The sequence below is a fragment of the Plectropomus leopardus genome, chromosome 5 (assembly GCF_008729295.1).
Source record: "Plectropomus leopardus isolate mb chromosome 5, YSFRI_Pleo_2.0, whole genome shotgun sequence".
Lineage (NCBI taxonomy): Eukaryota > Metazoa > Chordata > Actinopteri > Perciformes > Serranidae > Plectropomus > Plectropomus leopardus.
This window is the reverse complement of record NC_056467.1, coordinates 20,196,699-20,214,566: the sequence shown is the minus strand read 5'-3', so window position 1 is coordinate 20,214,566 and position 17,868 is coordinate 20,196,699. Positions and strand designations below refer to the sequence as shown.

Below are 17,868 nucleotides of genomic sequence, written 5' to 3'. Positions count from 1 at the left end.
TCCATTAAGTAGGCTTAATGCCTTCTGCACCCTGCATTTATATGTGGTTCTGACCTGAGCTGTGTAATGAATGGCACAGGGACAAGGCCTGTTGGACTCTGGATTAATTACATATTGATAACCTCTTAAATCTGGCTGACCTATTGGTGGGTCAGTGATGTTTGGACAAATGTTTGATACCACAGGACAGTGTTTTAAAATCTAGCGCTTAGATTTGGATTTATGGGATACATGGATATAGTTATACATGTGAGATAACTAAAGGAACATAAAAAAAAGCCACACTCTAGTGATATATTGCACAGGTAGGAATAGAGACAGAGCACAATTAAGTCCAGTGTTGGGCAAGCTTCTTGGAAAATGTAGTGAACTAAGCTACCAGTTACATCAAAATAAATCTTCATAACAAAGAGGCTATCCCCAGAGAAATGTAGCAAGCTAAGCTACAAGGAAATGGCAAAAGTAGCTTGCTACTTGCAAAGCTACTTTTTTCCTTTTAACTTTATGTCAAATCATCATTACTTTATTGATAATAAAAACTGTCAGTCAAACAAACAGGCAGAAAAAAAAAAATTCCACTTGATCTGTTAAATATTAAATAGCAGACTTAGTTTAAAAACTATCTTAATTTCTTTTCTTTCTTTTTTTGGAGACTTTGTGACATTTGACCTTGAACTCCAATAACATTATCAGATGGCCAGTTGCTCTCTCTCTCTTAATCTCTCCTCTTCCTACTTTGTTTTACAGGTCTTTCAAACTGCAGTAAAAGTGGTACAGAGTCAATGCAACTATCAAAACACCATTTTCACAGTCTGCAGCCAAATGCTGTGATCTGTAGTACTAATATTATAAAGTGGGGTACTAGGCAAAAAACAGTAAAAAAAAAAAAAAAAGGTGATTGGTGGTTTAAACAAATTTGTGATGTTGTCACAGTGGTTAACACTCTTCCTACACACATTACAGCTCGCCAGGTTTTTATGCACAGCTGTAAAGGATAGGCTCTCTGTTGATCCGCCCTCCCTGTGTATCACCTCGGTCTGTAGGCGTCTCTGCACACATGCTGTTACAGGGGCTGACGAGGTTTCTTGGTATTTCACAGACCCTATTTCTAACAGATTTGAGAAATGGCAGGTAAGAATTCACAGCATACACGCGCTTTGGAGTAACCTCTACTTTGATGTCTGTTGGCCGCAATATGCACGCGAACAGATAAGAAGTAGCTCATTAGTATCAACTGTAAGTGATCTGTGTTGTGAGGGCGGTGAGGAAGTTGGTGGTCAGAAATATGTATTTACGCACTATTTTCATTTTACTAAGTCAAAAAAAAGTAAAGTTGGTAATTCCGCATTATGTATTGTATGCCACGTTTTACTTTCACTTTGCTGCCGGTACGGTTGTTCAGGTTATTTCATTTATAAAACAAAAAGAAGACAAAACAATGTGATGATAATGTTCTCGTAATATAGATCCACGAGCCACCCCCCTATACCTTCAATGTCATGGCAGCTTTGATGTTGTAGGCCACTTTATAGACCCATTGATGTTTGTTCATTTGTTTTTGGCAAACTATTAACGCGAGGTCCAAAGTCTGCTGATCAGATTGAAGTTTTTTTGCTTTTCTTACTGAGGTGCCTTCTAACTGAAAAGTTAAAAACAGACATCACTGATGGTAATAATTCATGATGTGATGTGAAATTGTTACAAATATGCTACTTATGTAAGTTTTCAGCTGATAAAGTGAGATAATTTTAATGGGTGTAGCTGCTGCATGCTTCCTCATTGAAGAGGAGAAAGGGCACACACCACAGCAGTGAATAAGGAAGTAGGTGATTTAGATAATCTGAATACTTCCTCCACCACTGCTGTGGTGTGTGTTCAAATACCAAACTGTGAAAACCCGGCTACAAGTAAATGCCCTGCATTGAAAATATTATTTAAGTATAAGCAAGTTTTATCAGGAACATGTAGCATATTTTAAGTATTAAAAGTTCCCAAATACATAAATATATACATAAAGCCTATTTGAAAAAAAAGTCCAAATTATTCAAAATACAATAGAAAATCTTTATCAAATGATTAATCAACGGATTGTTTCAGGTGTACCACACTGTTGGATGGTTTAATTTATCACAAAACATCATTTTTTATAAACTCCTGTTTCTTGATGCCAAAATCTTTAATTAGTAACTAAAGTTTTAAGATAAATATAGTCAAGTAAAAAGTATGTTTCCCTCTGAAATGTTTAAGTATAAAGTGGCATGAAAAGAATAGACGAAAATGATGTACATGTACCTTACACCACCACCGAAATATACAAATGGAAGACTTTACCTTATCTTATAATAGTAGTTCAGTAAAAAGTACAATATTTCTCTTTGAAGTGTAGTGGAGTAGAAGTGGAAAGTGGCTTTAGCTTAAGATAATCAAGTAAAGTAAAAGTAACCTCAGATTTGTTTCTATGTACTGTACTTGAGAAAATGTACTTGAGAAATGTACATTCCAGCACTGGTCAGCAGAGGGACACACATCATCTGAAATTACAGTCATTGGGATCAGCAGAGTATAGTGACTATAGTAGTAACGCTTTACCCCTGAGATTTAATAATCCGGTCATTATAATTCCTCTAAAACCCCATCTAAATTTGATTAAATGATATTCATGCATTTTTTAAAAAAACATTCTTCACAGATAAAACTTATTTTTCTTTGTGTGTGACAGCAATTTGTGGACTGTAAACAAGATGTTTTTCTCTTATCTTGGTATGAGTGCTCTTGACCACTCGTAAAATTTTCTCTTACCTAGGACAAAAACAAAAATAAAAAAACATTGGTGAGTCCCAAAAATCAGTGGGTACTGACAAAATAAGAACAAATCCTGGATACAAGCAAAAGTAAGAAAAAAAAGTTTGTATATAGTTACTTGCATAAGGCCCATTTTATTGATATCGCAGTATGAGACTAGATATTGTCTTTGCGTTTTTCTGGTTTTAAAAGCTGCAGTAAAGTTAAGTGAAGTAATTTTCTGAACTCACCAGACTGTTGTTGCTTTTATATAGTTTTCTTTACCCACTTAGTCATTGTACCACATTACTGGTGATTATTTAACCAAAATCTCACTGTGTTGCTATTTTGAAAGCAGCAATAGTCAATATCTGAATATCGATATCTAGGTATTTGATCAAAATACATTGTCACATTTGATTTTCTCCTTCTTCAGCCCTGCATAAGGGTACACTAAACAACATGTATTCCTAATGTCGTCTTTCAAGAAGTATTTTACTGATATAAAGAGGGTCCTCACATAAAACAAGGCTACCTATGCAGCAGAAAGGTGCAAATATGTTACTGAAATTAGTGCTACATGACCAGAGAAAATTGAGATGGGTGGTGACATTTGCCTTTGCCTAAGAGGCAGAAAACATACAGCTACCAGAATGCATTGCGCTATACTAGACTAATAAACAGTCCTGCTGGTCAGTGATATAATGTGAACTTTGTCCTGTGTGACACAATGGTGGCCCGCTGGTAGCAAACAATATCGTATCACAGGTAAATTGTAAGTTAAAAAATGATTGATCTCAGTTTTTGGCCTCCTTTTTCACTGTGCAGGAAGCAGTAGTGCCTTCTTCTTGTTCACAAATTCTCGCTATTACGGTTAAACATGGCATTCAATGACTTTTAGGCAAAAAATAGAAAGCACAGTACTTAAATCTTGATTTATATTTGATCAGCAGTGCCTAGTTTTACTGTGTGATCAAATTTTGCCCAAGTTTGAGAGAGAGAGAGAGAGAGAGATCTGTCTCTTGACCCGCTTCTATACCAAAATGAAAATGTGGAATTAGAGCCTGTAGTTCCAACAACAACCCAAGAACCAGCAAAACAAGTTTCACCAGTGTGGGCAGGGAAGGCGGGGACTGAGGCACTGGTGGGTTGGAACGAAGTTTACTGTAGCTCATTTACACGTTACCAACAATGTGATAATACAAAGCAGGTTGATATGACTATCCCTTCTATCTTTGTTACTCTGTTTGAGTTGTGTGATTTCTTCTGTTTTATATTCCTTCTTCTAGATGAGCTTGGCAAGGTGAGGAAAAAGTTTGTGGAAAAAGTGTCCAAAGCACTGATTAAGCAGCTTTTGGACGACCTTTTAGATGATGGCATCCTGAATGATGGCCAAAAAGACGCGATAATTGAGGAGCACAGCAGCACAACAGACAAGGCCCGCAGTCTCATTGACACAGTGAAAAAGAAAGGGGACGAAGCCAGCAGGAAGATGATCGCTCACATTCAAAGCAGAGACTCCACACTTTACTCTGAACTGGGCCTGTCCTCTGGTCAACCTGCTCAGCTGGGTGAGCTGACATATTTTATTCTACTTTGAATCAGACCAATGTCATATTTTGTCACACTGTTATGAACTAGAAAAAAAGTATGTCAAACTGAACCAAATTTTTTTTGTTTTTCACAGCTGCAGAGTCACAGGCTGAACAGGAATGGTCAACCACGCTCATGCGTACCACCGAGACGTTCTGGATGGAAAAAGTGAATGACAAAAATGTTAGTCACTCATAAATGCCAAATTAAGTGTCTCTCATGCTCTTAAATTAAAGATTTGGAAAAAAGAGTCACTTCAAAGCTGAGAAATAAAACATTAGAAATTATTTTGTTTTAATATTTTTGCACTGTGGCTCAGTGAGAAATGCTCTCCACTTAGTGTACAGATTCAGTGTAAATCACACCTCCCTTGCCCTCTCCCCTTAAACTCAACAATGACAGAAAGTTAAAACTCAAAAATGTAAAAACAAACAAACAAACAAACAAATAAACCCACATAAGATACCACTAAAGAAATAATCATAGGGATGTCATTTAAAAATGTAACAATGCAATAAATAAATGCATAAATTACAATAAATAAATAACAACATTTTAATGCTAGTGTCTTATCTATTAAAGGAGCTTTATTTTAAAGCCAATGTTTCCTTTCTCACTGCAAATTCTTTTCAATGCCAAAACTTATTGTCACTGTTCTAGCTCCATTAGTTTACCTCACCTTGATAGGAAGGTGCTGTTTAACGAGAAGAAAAACATTAAAGCCTACTATGTACATATTTTTAGACAATATAGTGCATTTTTGTGATAAATGTTTCCTTTAAATTTGTTTTTCAGGTTTACTCTGCGGGCAAAAATTCCATTCGGAGCCGTGTAGCCCTGCTAATCACTAATATAAAGTTTAGCGATGAGAAATTGAACAGACATGGAGCCGAGAAAGACGAAGACAACATGCAGAAACAGCTCACAACTCTGGGATATGAGGTGGTGAAATACACAAACCTCACAGGAAAGGTACAGTATAAAAACATTTTGAAAACATATTTTTTTTGTGTTGGTGACTTAGTGGCACAGTAAGCGATGTCTGACTGTTTGTGTTCTCGCAGGAAATTAACGATGCCATAATTGGTTTCTCTAAACATCCGAAACTCAAAGAAACAGACAGTGTGTTTGTGGTTATCATGTCTCACGGGAAATTGGGAACTGTCCTTGGTGTCAACTGGAAAAAGGGTGATGAAAAACGAGATGAGTTCCCCATCAACAACATTTACAAACACTTGGGCTCAGAGAAATGTCCGGCGCTGCTAGACAAACCCAAGATCATCATCATCCAGGCATGCAGAGGAGGTGACCCCAATCTATTCTCACTGCTACAACAAACATCAATGTAAATTAATTAAGGAGTCTGTCTAAGTCTTGTTTGTTTTTTAATGGGAGGTCTCAGAAACTGTATTTAAAGTATGACATGTGTTTCAGAGGAGGAAGGGTCAGCGTTAGTTAGAGATGGTGCAAACTCAGATGTGTTCTGTGATGATGCATCACAGCCTGATCCGTCCCTGTCTGCTGGTGAGGACAACATTGAGGCTGATACTTGGAGATGTGTACACAAGGAAAAAGACTTCATTTCTCTTCTATCCTGCACACCTGGTCAGTTAACTCAAATATTATCAGATCTCATAGGTCTTAACACAATGATAATTAACATTAAAAATCTGCATGGAAAACAGTATAAAAATGTTTATGTAATAAATAATATATTTCTGTATCTGTGTGTTTTTCCTACAGATACTGTCTCATATAGACAAAGAGATCGTGGATCTTTCCTCATCCAGTATATTGTTGAGGTTTTGAACACTTATGCATATAAGGACGACATTGAGGAACTTTTCAGAAGAGTAAGTGGAAAGTTTGTGAGGCATCAAGAACTCAAAGTGAGCGGTGATGATGATAATAATGTTGTTTTTTGAATCCCAGTTAAGACCAAAAACTGGCAGAGAGAGACAAAACTGTTTTAGAGCGATGCAGAGAAAAGTTGCAGTGGTGTAAGCACGTCTCAGCTTAACTCAAACCAGCTGTTGGTGTCCACCCAATACATTGTTTAACACTCAGGAATATCTGGAACATCCACCCTACTCTCATATATGCTTGAAACGAAATGAAGGACTTCACTTATTCATATTGTGTTTGAAGGAGGCATGGAGACCACTTGAGTAATACCAAGCATCTGTCAAGTAGGTATGGCCCTCCCTATAGTCACAATAAAAAACATAAGTCCTTCGCCAGTGCTTAAAAAATATTTTACATTTTGCACCACCCCTTCTTATAAATAATGAACAGTCCCCTTTTAAAATCATTGTGGCGAGGTAAGTCTACTTTGATTATGGTACATCTAAGCACGGGTTTTTTTGTTTTTCTAGTTCCAAAACAAGTGATTCAACTGTAGAAGGTCACTATCAATATCCTCATTTATATTTTAACAAACAAATGATGACACACAAATTCAATTCAGCTACAAAATAAGCCTGAAAGACTAGACGCACATACCCTCATCTTTATGGAGACAATACACCATCTTGTGTAGTCAAGTTGGCCTAAACTGGCAGGTTTTGAGAACGTTTTGGACCAATTAATTTCAAGTTTTAACTCGTCTCAGCAAATCTTTGGTCTGAACTGGGTTTGAATTCTGGCCTTCTTTATTTTCACACAGTTTGTTTCATCCTCACAGGTCATGCAACGCTTTGAAGGGTTTTCCGTTCAAACCAAAAGACAGATGCCGACCAAAGACAGATGGCACACACTAACAAAGCGCTTCTACTTCTTCCCGGGCATCTAAACTCAGGATTCACGGAAAACCCACACTTGTAGCCACATTTAAAATTGTGCTTGCAATGTCTTGGTGAATAAATTAAAACTTATGGATGTATTAATAAAATGGTCTACTGGGCACCAGAAGGGAAAATGAAAGGGATGTAAAGGGACTCAAAACAACTGCAAAGAGACATTAAATGACTTAAGAGAAACAATATGACTGCAAAGATATTTTATGTCCCTTTTACACATACTTAAATCATTGTATTTATATTTTTATATATCCAGCAGTGTGTATGTCTTCGCATAAATGGAACATAGACATTTTCATCAACTTGCAAGCAACAGGTTGCTTACTCTTGGATGTCATGCAAGTAGTCAACAGGATATTGAATGATTCCCTTCACCAAAATTCTAGTTTATCCACCAAATGTTAGAACACACCTGCCTGCAATTTTATGAAATCATTTTTACTCACACTTGTAAAATGTGCAATGTTTGTTAAATATTTTATACTTCTTAAAGGTTATTTGATACCAGAAAATACAGCCATGAATTGTTGAAAATGACAAATTATTTTCCCGATATCCTACCATTTAAATCAGTGGTGGCATTTATTAAACAGGGACTACAATGCACTGAAATCCATTCCAGTGACAAGTGAAGCAGCATATTAAACTGGTTGATCACAGGACTCTCTCATATCTTATTGTAATTGATTCACATAACTAAGAAAAGTGCATAATTCAGCTGACTAGAAGCTTAGTTTGATTCTTAATGTGACATATTGACATTGAACAGGCAATTACTTTTGTAAAACTTTTGTATTAGCACACAAATAAAGCCTTCAAAAAAACAATATTATGTCTTTATTTTTGAAAGACACATTTAGCACTCCTGATTTTTCCGACATGGTTTTGTTTAATGAATAGTTAGGCTATGTGGCAATGCTTGCTGTTGTTTGACTGATGTGCTGTTTAACACAATGTTTGACACCAGACTATCTAAATAAACTTGACTCAATTCCTTAGCTTATAATTACATGTACATGTAGCCAAAATATTTTAACCAATTAACAACACAAAGCTCAACCTCAGAAGTATTTTGTTGCCATTAGCTTTCACTGTTAACTGGTGCTAGGTGACCAGCTAACTGGTGCTAGGTGACCAGCTAACTGGTGCTAGGTGACTAGAGAAAACAGAGAAAAGGCTGTGGTATTCGCTTTTGCTCAGGAAATAGAGAAACCTGAGACAGCCATGGAACCAGCCCTACAGAAATGAGCAGGGAGATGTAGGCGCTGGAAAGATAGAGGGAAGTTTACCACAGTTCATCTACACATACCACCCCAAATGTAATGATACAAAGCTGGTGGAAAAGTGTCCCTTAAAAGTGAAATCAATTAGAAATAAACACAATAAATGTAACAAGTGTCTGTGGACAAAGTAACAAGCTTAAAGTTGCCACTAATAACGCTACTGTAGTCAAAATACCAATGCAAATTAAATTTATGCTGTACTTTATAACTGTGACAGTAATGTCTAGGTAGGCGACTTATATGCCAACATCAACAGTTCTTTTCAGTGTACAATAAGTTAGTATAACAAAATAATTCAATATTATTCATTTGTAGCGACATAAAAAATCCTCAGCTGTTTGGGACTCAGGTGTGTTGCTCAGGACCCGAGGAGGCCTGGGGTCAAATATGAGGCTGTTTGTATAAGCTGCTCTCTGAAAAGAAGTATTAGAGGTATAGGAGAGGGTCCTCACATAAAAGTGAGCTGTCTCAGTAGTAGAAAGGTGCAAATACCTTTGAAACTGATGACCAGAGAAAACAGAGAAACTAGACGCTCGCTCAGTAGGGAGAAAACATACAACTAACAGAATGCAATGCACCATACAAGAATGCAGCACATAGTACAAGACCAATAAACACTGGTCATGTGGAAAGATCATTGTGGAACAATGGTGTCCGGCCAGATCGTGAGGGGCAAGAATCATACAACTCACTCACAGAATCTTGGTTTGTATTTGATCATAGCTGCTGAGTTTTGGTCTCTGATTTCTGGCCTTAGTTTTCATTGTAAAGGAAGCTGTGTGTTATAGTATGTTTCTGGAAACATCGTAGGAAAGAAATAGGCAGTGCAGGAACATAATCTTGAACAATGTTTAATCAGTGCTGCCAAGTTTTAACATTTGATTAAATTTCAGTCCAAGATTTAGAGAGAGAAAGAAAGGGGCAGGTATATCTCTTTATCTGATGCTAGACCATTTGTGTCCGAGTTGTTGGCAGAACAACTGAATGAAATAAGTAAGTAATAAGAAATAAGTCATCCAGCAGGGTTTAACTGTGGTTATATGGAGAAAAGTTTACCACAATTCATCTACACATAATACCAACATTGTTTTGATAATACAAAATGGGAGATCAGCGAAATACCCCTTTAAAACTTCCATAAATGGGTAAGAAATGATCATCACTAATTAGCTATGGTCTGGCTTCATCCTGACAGCTCGGCACATCGCAGTACTCCCAGCGACTTTGAGGGTCAGTGGTGTAACACCAGGGTCTCTCCTCATTGTCTGGGTTACGACAGTAGTTGTTTTCCAGGCCTCTGACAAACAACAGACAGTAACAATGATGAACACAGGTAGACCCAGCGATAAAGGCAACATGCCATAGGTCCCTCTTTCATGAAAAACAACATTTTTCAGATGCAATAGCTCTTACTTGCAGGGGTAGTTTTCTGGCGTGCGGCTGTGTTGGTGTGGCCTCTGAGACGACCACCTTTGGCACCTTATACCAGATGTGGTCACAGCAATTGAGCCTCGGTTATACTTCACCTTTTCCAGTGAAACAGGTCAGCTCTGGAACAATGGTGGAAGGCTTGGATACTGAGCAAAAGAAGATGAGATGAATTGGTTGAGGAACTCAAAGAAAAGATAAATAGCGGCCTTTAAATCATGTCAAATGAGAAAATACAACTGTGAAAATAATAGTTACAATAGTGAAATAGGGCAGAAGCCAAGGAAACATACTGAAATAGGAGGACTTACTGCAGCGGCGTATGGAGCAGAAGTCCCAACGTTTGGATGGGTTAGTGGTGTAGCACCATGGTCGCGGCTCTCCATCTGGGTTTCTGCAGAAGTTCTCCACAAGATGCTTATCTGGATGACTAGAGAAAGTAAAAATTAAATGGCTGAAGAAATAGGAAAAAAAACAAGGTTTTTGCTTTTGAAAAACAAGTTTTAATTTCAAGATTCAATACTTAATTGCCATATCAACATGACTGATTCAAGTTTTATTTTCAAGATGAGAGATTCAGTATTTCAGGATATGTGCTGTTTGGATGTTCTGGTCTTGATGCTTCTTAGTCTTTTGTGAGAGGGAAGGAAATTAAAGAGGTTGTTTGAAAGGTGAGAGGGGTCCTTTAAAAGTTAAAGGGTCTTCATTTGTAGCCTAGCCGTTTAGATTTCCTCTTAGGGTTTGTGATCACACCCTCACATTGTGGATGCAGTACGTATCACTTTTATCCCTTTTTCACCAAAATTAGGGTGTGCACGCGGGTTGTTCAAACACAGGTAAGCTGCTAAACTTAGGCTATAGGCTGCTTTCCTATTGCCAGTAGAGCTGAGCTGTGTACATGGCTCTGTGGCAGATGAGAATGACTTTCTTTGTGTGTGTAAGTGTGGGTGGTTTAGTGTGTCCATTAATCCAAACACTGGTGGAAGAACATGTAAACAATAGACATCAGCATGGACAGAGATCTGTAAAAAACTTGAAGGATGTTATTACTCAAATACACCTTAGTTATTCAGTCTCTGTTTCAAACTCTGTGCAGACTGAATTGGATAGGTGTTTTAGTGCTGCTCGGGGGATGACGGACGGAAATTAGTGGTGGTGCATCATAGCATCACTCCTGAAAAGGAGCCGAAATTAACGTTCACTGTTGTTTACCCACAGCTCTGTTACTGGACCCCTGCCTGCCCTGGGGACCCCCCAGCCTGGCCTCACTATCTCCGGGTTCAGCCGCCAGCTCACCCTGGAGGTGTTCTCTTTCCATCAATACCTATTGGAGATGAAGGCAATACATAGCTATGGCTGCTGCAGAGTCATTTGACCTGGGTATGAATATTGATTGTATACTTTCCCTTTACATTAACAAGCCAGATGTTAGTGGGTGTTAGCCTGTTTTTTTTGTGCCCTAGAAATAAAGCATGAGTCTAGTCATCTCTTCCTCACATGACATGTTGCCAAATCTCACAGTTATTTTGTAGGTCAGGACACCGTCCACTGCTGCTGTATAAGACTGCACCAAACACCCCAGACATACCACATTTTGAAATTGTCTTAAAAACCAAAGTCTCTGGTGTGCTTTGTTTAGAGCAGTAGTGTTGCTGTCCCCCCCATTTTAAGGTGGACGAGATGTCACTTCCAGAAATTTGTAGCTGCCCACTTGTTGACTTTGGTTGTTTTTTGGCAAAGAGTAGGTGATCAAATCAGCAGCTGCAAAGTACACTAATGAGTCTTTGGATTTGGAAGCAATTAATTCCAGCTTCTAACTAAACATTGCACCAGTCTACCAGGGATAAAACCTCAATCCTATCAGCTGTTAATTTTTTGTTTGAGATTAAACCCACTACTGTGGTCCCTTCAGGGACTTTAACCATCATAGCAGACTGATAGTGGGAAATAAAGTTGTTTTTGTACAATAAGTATAGGATTGAGGACATTACACACTCCTGTGGAGCCCAGTGCTGATAGTGAAGGATTTCAGGAATTTGTTATTTCGTTTGACCACCTGCTTCTTCCAAAACAAGAAGTCAAGGACACATCGCATATGAAAAACGTTGTTCTGCAATCTGGGTGGAGGAATGCTATTAAAAGCTGAACTGTAATTAATAAAAGAAAGCTTTCATAGATGGTATAATCATTGATACGGTTTGGGTAGGGTTTCTATGTTAATTCATATTTCCAGCATACATTTATTAAATGTATATAAATCTTGTTTGTGGCTCATTAATAGATCAATGTGTTGTTTTGTAGTCTTACGTGCTGGAGTTGAATTTATGATTGTGTGGTTCCTGGGAGTCCCAGCGTTGGCAGGTGAAGCCATTTTCTGTAACAGAGATGGTTCCTCTGTAGTTCTCACCATTGCAGTGTATACACTCATCTGTAGAGGAACAAGCACAGACACATCACACAATATATCTGCTGTACTAATCTACTGTGGACACTTTGAGGATACCTTTAACAGTGCATTTTACACTTCCGAATATGCATATCCGTGCGCGCGCGCGCACACACACACACACACACACACACACACACACACTCAAATGAGATGTTGCTCAGGCAAATTGTACCCAACCTGGGCCAGAAAAAAGCATCTGGATCTCTGGTCAACTCTTTGTCAAACACACTTCTGTTGAAATCACTGGACTCTCAAAAATACTTGCAGCTTGCAGGATCTGATCTGACAAAGGTGATTGAACCCTAAAAACCAGCAATATCAATACATGTGGGTCAAACTCCAAAGTTTCGACTACCTTTTCTGATACAGTACAGGCTATCATATACCATAGAACCCCCCTGCTGTTTGGCTAATTCTCCCCCCTTTTTAAAAAATCCAACCAACCTTTTTCATTTTTGCAGCAAATGTAGGGGACTTTCTTTTTATAACACTTGTCACAATGAAGTGTCACCTCATGGAGTCACGCTGCCCTGCCACTGCACCATTCTTTATTTGAGAGTGTGGTCTTTCAATCTGTCATTGATATTTTTCTGTAAATGGGTAAGAATCCATCACTGATCACTGTTTTACCTCCTCCAGCTTCATCCTGACAGCTCGGCACATCGCAGTACTCCCAGCGACTTTGAGGGTCAGTGGTGTAACACCAAGGTCTCTCCTCATTGTCTGGGTTACGACAGTAGTTGTTTTCCAGGCCTCTGACAAACAACAGACAGTAACAATGATGAACACAGGTAGACCCAGCAATAAAGGCAACATGCCATAGGTCCCTCTTTCATGAAAAACAACATTTTTCAGTTGCAATAGCTCTTACTTGCAGGGGTAGTTTTCTGGCGTGCGGCTGTGTTGGTGTGGCCTCTGAGACGACCACCTTTGGCACCTTTTACCAGATGTGGTCACAGCAATTGAGCCTCGGTATACTTCACCTTTTCCAGTGAAACAGGTCAGCTCTGGAACAATGGTGGAAGGCTTGGATACTGAGCAAAAGAAGATGAGATGAATTGGTTGAGGAACTCAAAGAAAAGATAAATAGCGGCCTTTAAATCATGTCAAATGAGAAAATACAACTGTGAAAATAATAGTTACAATAGTGAAATAGGGCAGAAGCCAAGGAAACATACTGAAATAGGAGGACTTACTGCAGCGGCGTATGGAGCAGAAGTCCCAACGTGTGGATGGGTTAGTGGTGTAGCACCATGGTCGCTGCTCTCCATCTGGGTTTCTGCAGAAGTTCTCCACAAGATGCTTATCTGATGACTAGAGAAAGTAAAAATTAAATGGCTGAAGAAATAGGAAAAAAACAAGGTTTTTGCTTTTGAAAAATAAGTTTTAATTTCAAGATTCAATACTTAATTGCCATATCAACATGACTGATTCAAGTTTTATTTTCAAGATGAGAGATTCAGTATTTCAGGATATGAACTGTTTGGATGTTCTGGTCTTGATGCTTCTTAGTCTTTTGTGAGAGGGAAGGAAATTAAAGAGGTTGTTTGAAAGGTGAGAGGGGTCCTTTAAAAGTTAAAGGGTCTTCATTTGTAGCCTACCCGTTTAGATTTCCATTTAGGGTTTGTGATCACACCCTCACATTGTGGATGCAGTACGTATCACTTTTATCCCTTTTTCGCCAGCTTCCGGGACTCCACCCTCAGGGGAAGATCCCTAGTGGAGAGCCAAACCTTCTGTCCTACCCGGTAAGGAGGAGCCTGGGAGCGGCGACGGTTGGCTGCGGAGGTGTAGTGAGCGGCGGCCCGCAAGAGTGCAGAACGGGACCAGGAACCAACAGCAGTTCCGCGGTCTCATTGGCGGAGGGGAGCTTGGGCAAGGACACAAAGTGTGCCATCTTGCTGAATCGGTCCACCACTGTCAGGATGGTAGTGTTGCCCTCTGACAGTGGCAGACCCGTGACAAAGTCCAGGGAGATGTGAGACCAGGGACGATGCGGTACCGGAAGAGGTTGCAGGAGGCCGGCAGGAGCTTGGCGGTGGGGGGAGGAGGAGGAAATGCAGGAATCATGACATATTGTGTAGGTCAGGTTTTGTTTGAGATTAAACCCACTACTGTGGTCCCTTCAGGGACTTTAACCATCACAGCAGACTGACGCATTGCATATGAAAAACTTTGTTCAACAACCTGGGTGGAAGAATGGTATTAAAAGTTGAAAAACTGTACTCTAACAAAAAACTTGCATAGGTGGTGTAATCATTGATACAGTTTGGGTAGGGTTTCTTAGTTAATACATCCTACTGAGTTCATTAATTAAATATTTTAAAATCCTGTTTGTGTCTCATTAATAGATCAATGTGTTTTTTTATAGTCTTACGTGCTGGAGTTGAATTTATGATTGTGTGGTATCTGGGAGTCCCAGTGTTGGCAGGTGAAACCGTTTTCTGTAACAGAGATGGTTCCTCTGTAGTTCTCGCCGTTGTCGTGTATACACTCTCCTGTAGAGGAACAAGCACAGACACATTACACGATATCTCTGCTGTACTGATCTACTGTGGTAACTTTGGAGGACACTTTGTACAGTGGATTTTTTATGCGTGTGTGTATATATTCAGTGAAGGAACATTTTTAACACAAAATTTTTGTATTTGTTCCAAATTTTGACATGACACCTTGTCACGTGTCATGACAATTATGTTGTATCGTAGACACGTAGATGTCTTGGTATCACATCACCTGTCAAGTGACCCATTCATGCGGTCATTTATGTGGTGTGTCTGTACTTTGTCATGTCTGAGGAAGGGCTCAGGGCCGAAACGTCACGTGTGGAGGTATTGGAATACATTTTCATGGGAGCATTTGCTACTGTGCAGACTTTATCAATTCTTTCATATCTATATTTGCTTGGCTCAGCACCTATAGTCTTTATCACTTTTGGATTTGCCCGCTGCTTGAACTTTCTCCAGAAAACCTTGCCCTGCAGAAACAGTCCAAACATCACTTACTATGCAACACGGACTAAATATTAACCAAAATAAAATGGAGGTAAAATATCATGAAGAATCTAAACTGAAGAACAGTGTTTTAATTTTTGCAGACCTTTCTCCAAATTTTAAAGGGGAAAAATAAATGACATCTAGTAACATTCTATAAAAAATACTTTGAGCTTCTAATATGCCTCAAAAATAAAAAGGACTTGCCTTCTTTTTCATATAGTCGTGTGTTTATAGAGTTTGCAGGTGATATCCAACACTCACTGTCCTTTTCATTATAAATGAAATACCTGTGAAAACACAGCAGGTGTCAAGTTCAAAGATAAATTGGGATATTATGGTAAAAGCTAGGTTTTTTTTTAAAACTGTGAACTTACCTGCATTTGAAGGATGTTTCAGTGTCACATTTGGTGGCACACTCAGCCACAGAGTTTACTGAGTACCCCTTACTCCTAAACACAAGGATCTGTGGCACTTCAATTTTGGTGTAGCCATCCACCTCAGTACCACTGACTAAAAAAATGACAAAAAAATTAATTCATTGTCAAATATACAGTACATTTCTTATCATTATTGTCATCCTACTTAAATCTGATTTCAGGTTTTATGTATGAGGCAGTAAATATTTTCAAATAGAACAATGTTGCATATCATGTTTTTGATATACTCTTCTTTAAAAGACTGATATGTTAAATAAAGGATGCATTACAAAATCTAAATCATCCCCCTCAGCATCATTTTCAATTTTGAGTAATTACTTTGGCAGAGTATCAACCAATAAAGGAGAAATTATCAGGTACATGGTTTAATAAATGCTTATAAACAAAAATAGAATATTACACAATTACAAATTAATAACATAATACTTTTATCTTTTTAAAAATATATTATTAAAGTCACAGAAGGTTACATGTGCAACTGTAGTTCTCAAACTGGAGAGAGAGTCTATACATAATAGAGAACAGAAGTCATTGGCAGGACATTTAGCAATTTAAAATTAAATAAGGGTTACTTTTGTCTGTCTTAATTATATTCATATTATATGCCACTTATAGCTGTGAATTAGTCATTATTATCATTCAAAGGTGCCAGCATGTCTTACCAATGCAGACCAGGGCTCCCAGGATGAAAGCTAGTTTGTACAGGTCCATGGTGAAGCCCTGTACTAGCAGATCACAGTCAACAAAGTCACTAAGGTACCTCCTGGTTAGTCACTGGGCTCCATTTCGCCTCTCGGGAAAACTAATAGGACAGCTTAATCTATCATCAGTCAAACATTACCTCGACAAGTATAGCAAACAAACAACAGGTTTTGGAACACTTTTGATCATGTGACCTCAAGCACAGAATGAGTACTTTAAAAAAATGGTATGTCATAAAAACACAGTGTTGCATTTTATTGTGTGAAATGTGATAAATAAGTCAAGATGACTTCGTTTTTGTTTCTTATCAAGATTTCTTTATTTATTCCATGTTTCCATGTTCCATGTTATGTGCCACATACGTAACACATTGCTTGTGCAGTGTCCTGGGTGACGTAAAGACCTTTAGCATTATAAACAGTTACATGTTCTATAAAGGTAATGTGTGTATGTATTTGTTACAATGTTATAATGTAAGACAGACTTTATTCTCATTGCTACTAGTCAATGTAATCTAGATCAAATCTGATCAATGTACAGCACAAAGTTAATCTTTAGCTAAAAGGGACCGATGTCCTCAACTTCAAATAAACATGTTTTCAAAACAATCTAAATGTAGACTCTTCAGTGTGTGCTTCGGCCTTGTAACTACTGCTCAATCAAGGAAAACTGTGCCATTGTCTTTCTAAAAAAGACTTTTGAACTTTTTCAGTCAAATTCTTGGCTCATTATGAGAGTTTTTGTATATCAGCTCCATAAGAAGGTTCTTTGATTGATTTCCCTGTATAATGAGGAATGTCCCTTTGGATATTTCAAGTACTATTTGCTGATAGTAGTTATCAGTTCACTTTGTTATTTTTTTTTTTTTCGAATGCAGAACATTAGTCCAGGCTGATTGGCAGATAATGTTTGTATGTACTGTAAATGTTTGGGTCCAGAATTTTTAATTCTCTTTGATGGCATTGTTGATCCAGTCAACAAACTTGGAGATTCGAGTATAGATACCCGGTCTTGTTGGAATGCCGCATCCCACACCCCCTGATACCACACCCTGCAGGATGAACTTGCTCTGGCCAACACACACAAGAGGACCACCGCTGTCACCCTGCAGGGAGAATTTTTTTTAATTTTTTTAAAGTTTTCAGTCCAAAACCAGAGTGGAAAAGAACACCAGCAAGGCAGGGAGGAAGAAAAGTTTTAGGTCATTGAACCTAAGTGACACAGATAGGAAAAATGTGTATTCACTAACAGATGTATGTCAGATTTTTAGAACATTTAAATCATGAACTCATGAGCTTTATGAGCCCACTGGGACAAGGAGCCACTTACTGAACAGTTTATAAACAAGTCCAATTAAAAAATGAAATGTGCAGTTGTAATAATATTTGGTTGGTTTACCAG

The 17,868-nt window shown here is 38.3% G+C and overlaps 2 protein-coding genes across 2 annotated transcripts in view; one reads left to right on the top strand and one right to left on the bottom strand.

Moving 5' to 3' along the window:
* Positions 1–1,023: 1,023 nt before the first annotated feature.
* Positions 1,024–7,811, top strand: LOC121943038 (caspase a-like). Its single transcript, XM_042486405.1, has 8 exons — positions 1,024–1,131; positions 4,071–4,352; positions 4,469–4,557; positions 5,170–5,346; positions 5,439–5,679; positions 5,809–5,979; positions 6,118–6,227; positions 7,058–7,811. The coding sequence occupies exons 1-8, from the start codon at positions 1,125–1,127 to the stop codon at positions 7,163–7,165; spliced, it is 1,185 nt and encodes a 394-aa protein (XP_042342339.1). The 5' UTR covers positions 1,024–1,124; the 3' UTR covers positions 7,166–7,811.
* A 1,479-nt stretch (positions 7,812–9,290) lies between these two features.
* Positions 9,291–17,868, bottom strand: part of LOC121943435 — a 39,513-nt gene continuing 30,935 nt past the window's right edge. Inside the window, 14 exon segments of the mRNA XM_042486958.1 lie at positions 9,291–9,752; positions 9,869–9,971; positions 9,973–10,032; positions 10,195–10,313; positions 12,191–12,311; positions 12,963–13,087; positions 13,204–13,366; positions 13,529–13,639; positions 14,078–14,202; positions 14,710–14,830; positions 15,590–15,615; positions 15,703–15,838; positions 16,428–16,490; positions 17,413–17,572. Coding sequence (XP_042342892.1) covers positions 9,626–9,752; positions 9,869–9,971; positions 9,973–10,032; positions 10,195–10,313; positions 12,191–12,311; positions 12,963–13,087; positions 13,204–13,366; positions 13,529–13,639; positions 14,078–14,202; positions 14,710–14,830; positions 15,590–15,615; positions 15,703–15,838; positions 16,428–16,490; positions 17,413–17,572 — 1,560 coding nt within the window. The 3' untranslated portion in view covers positions 9,291–9,625.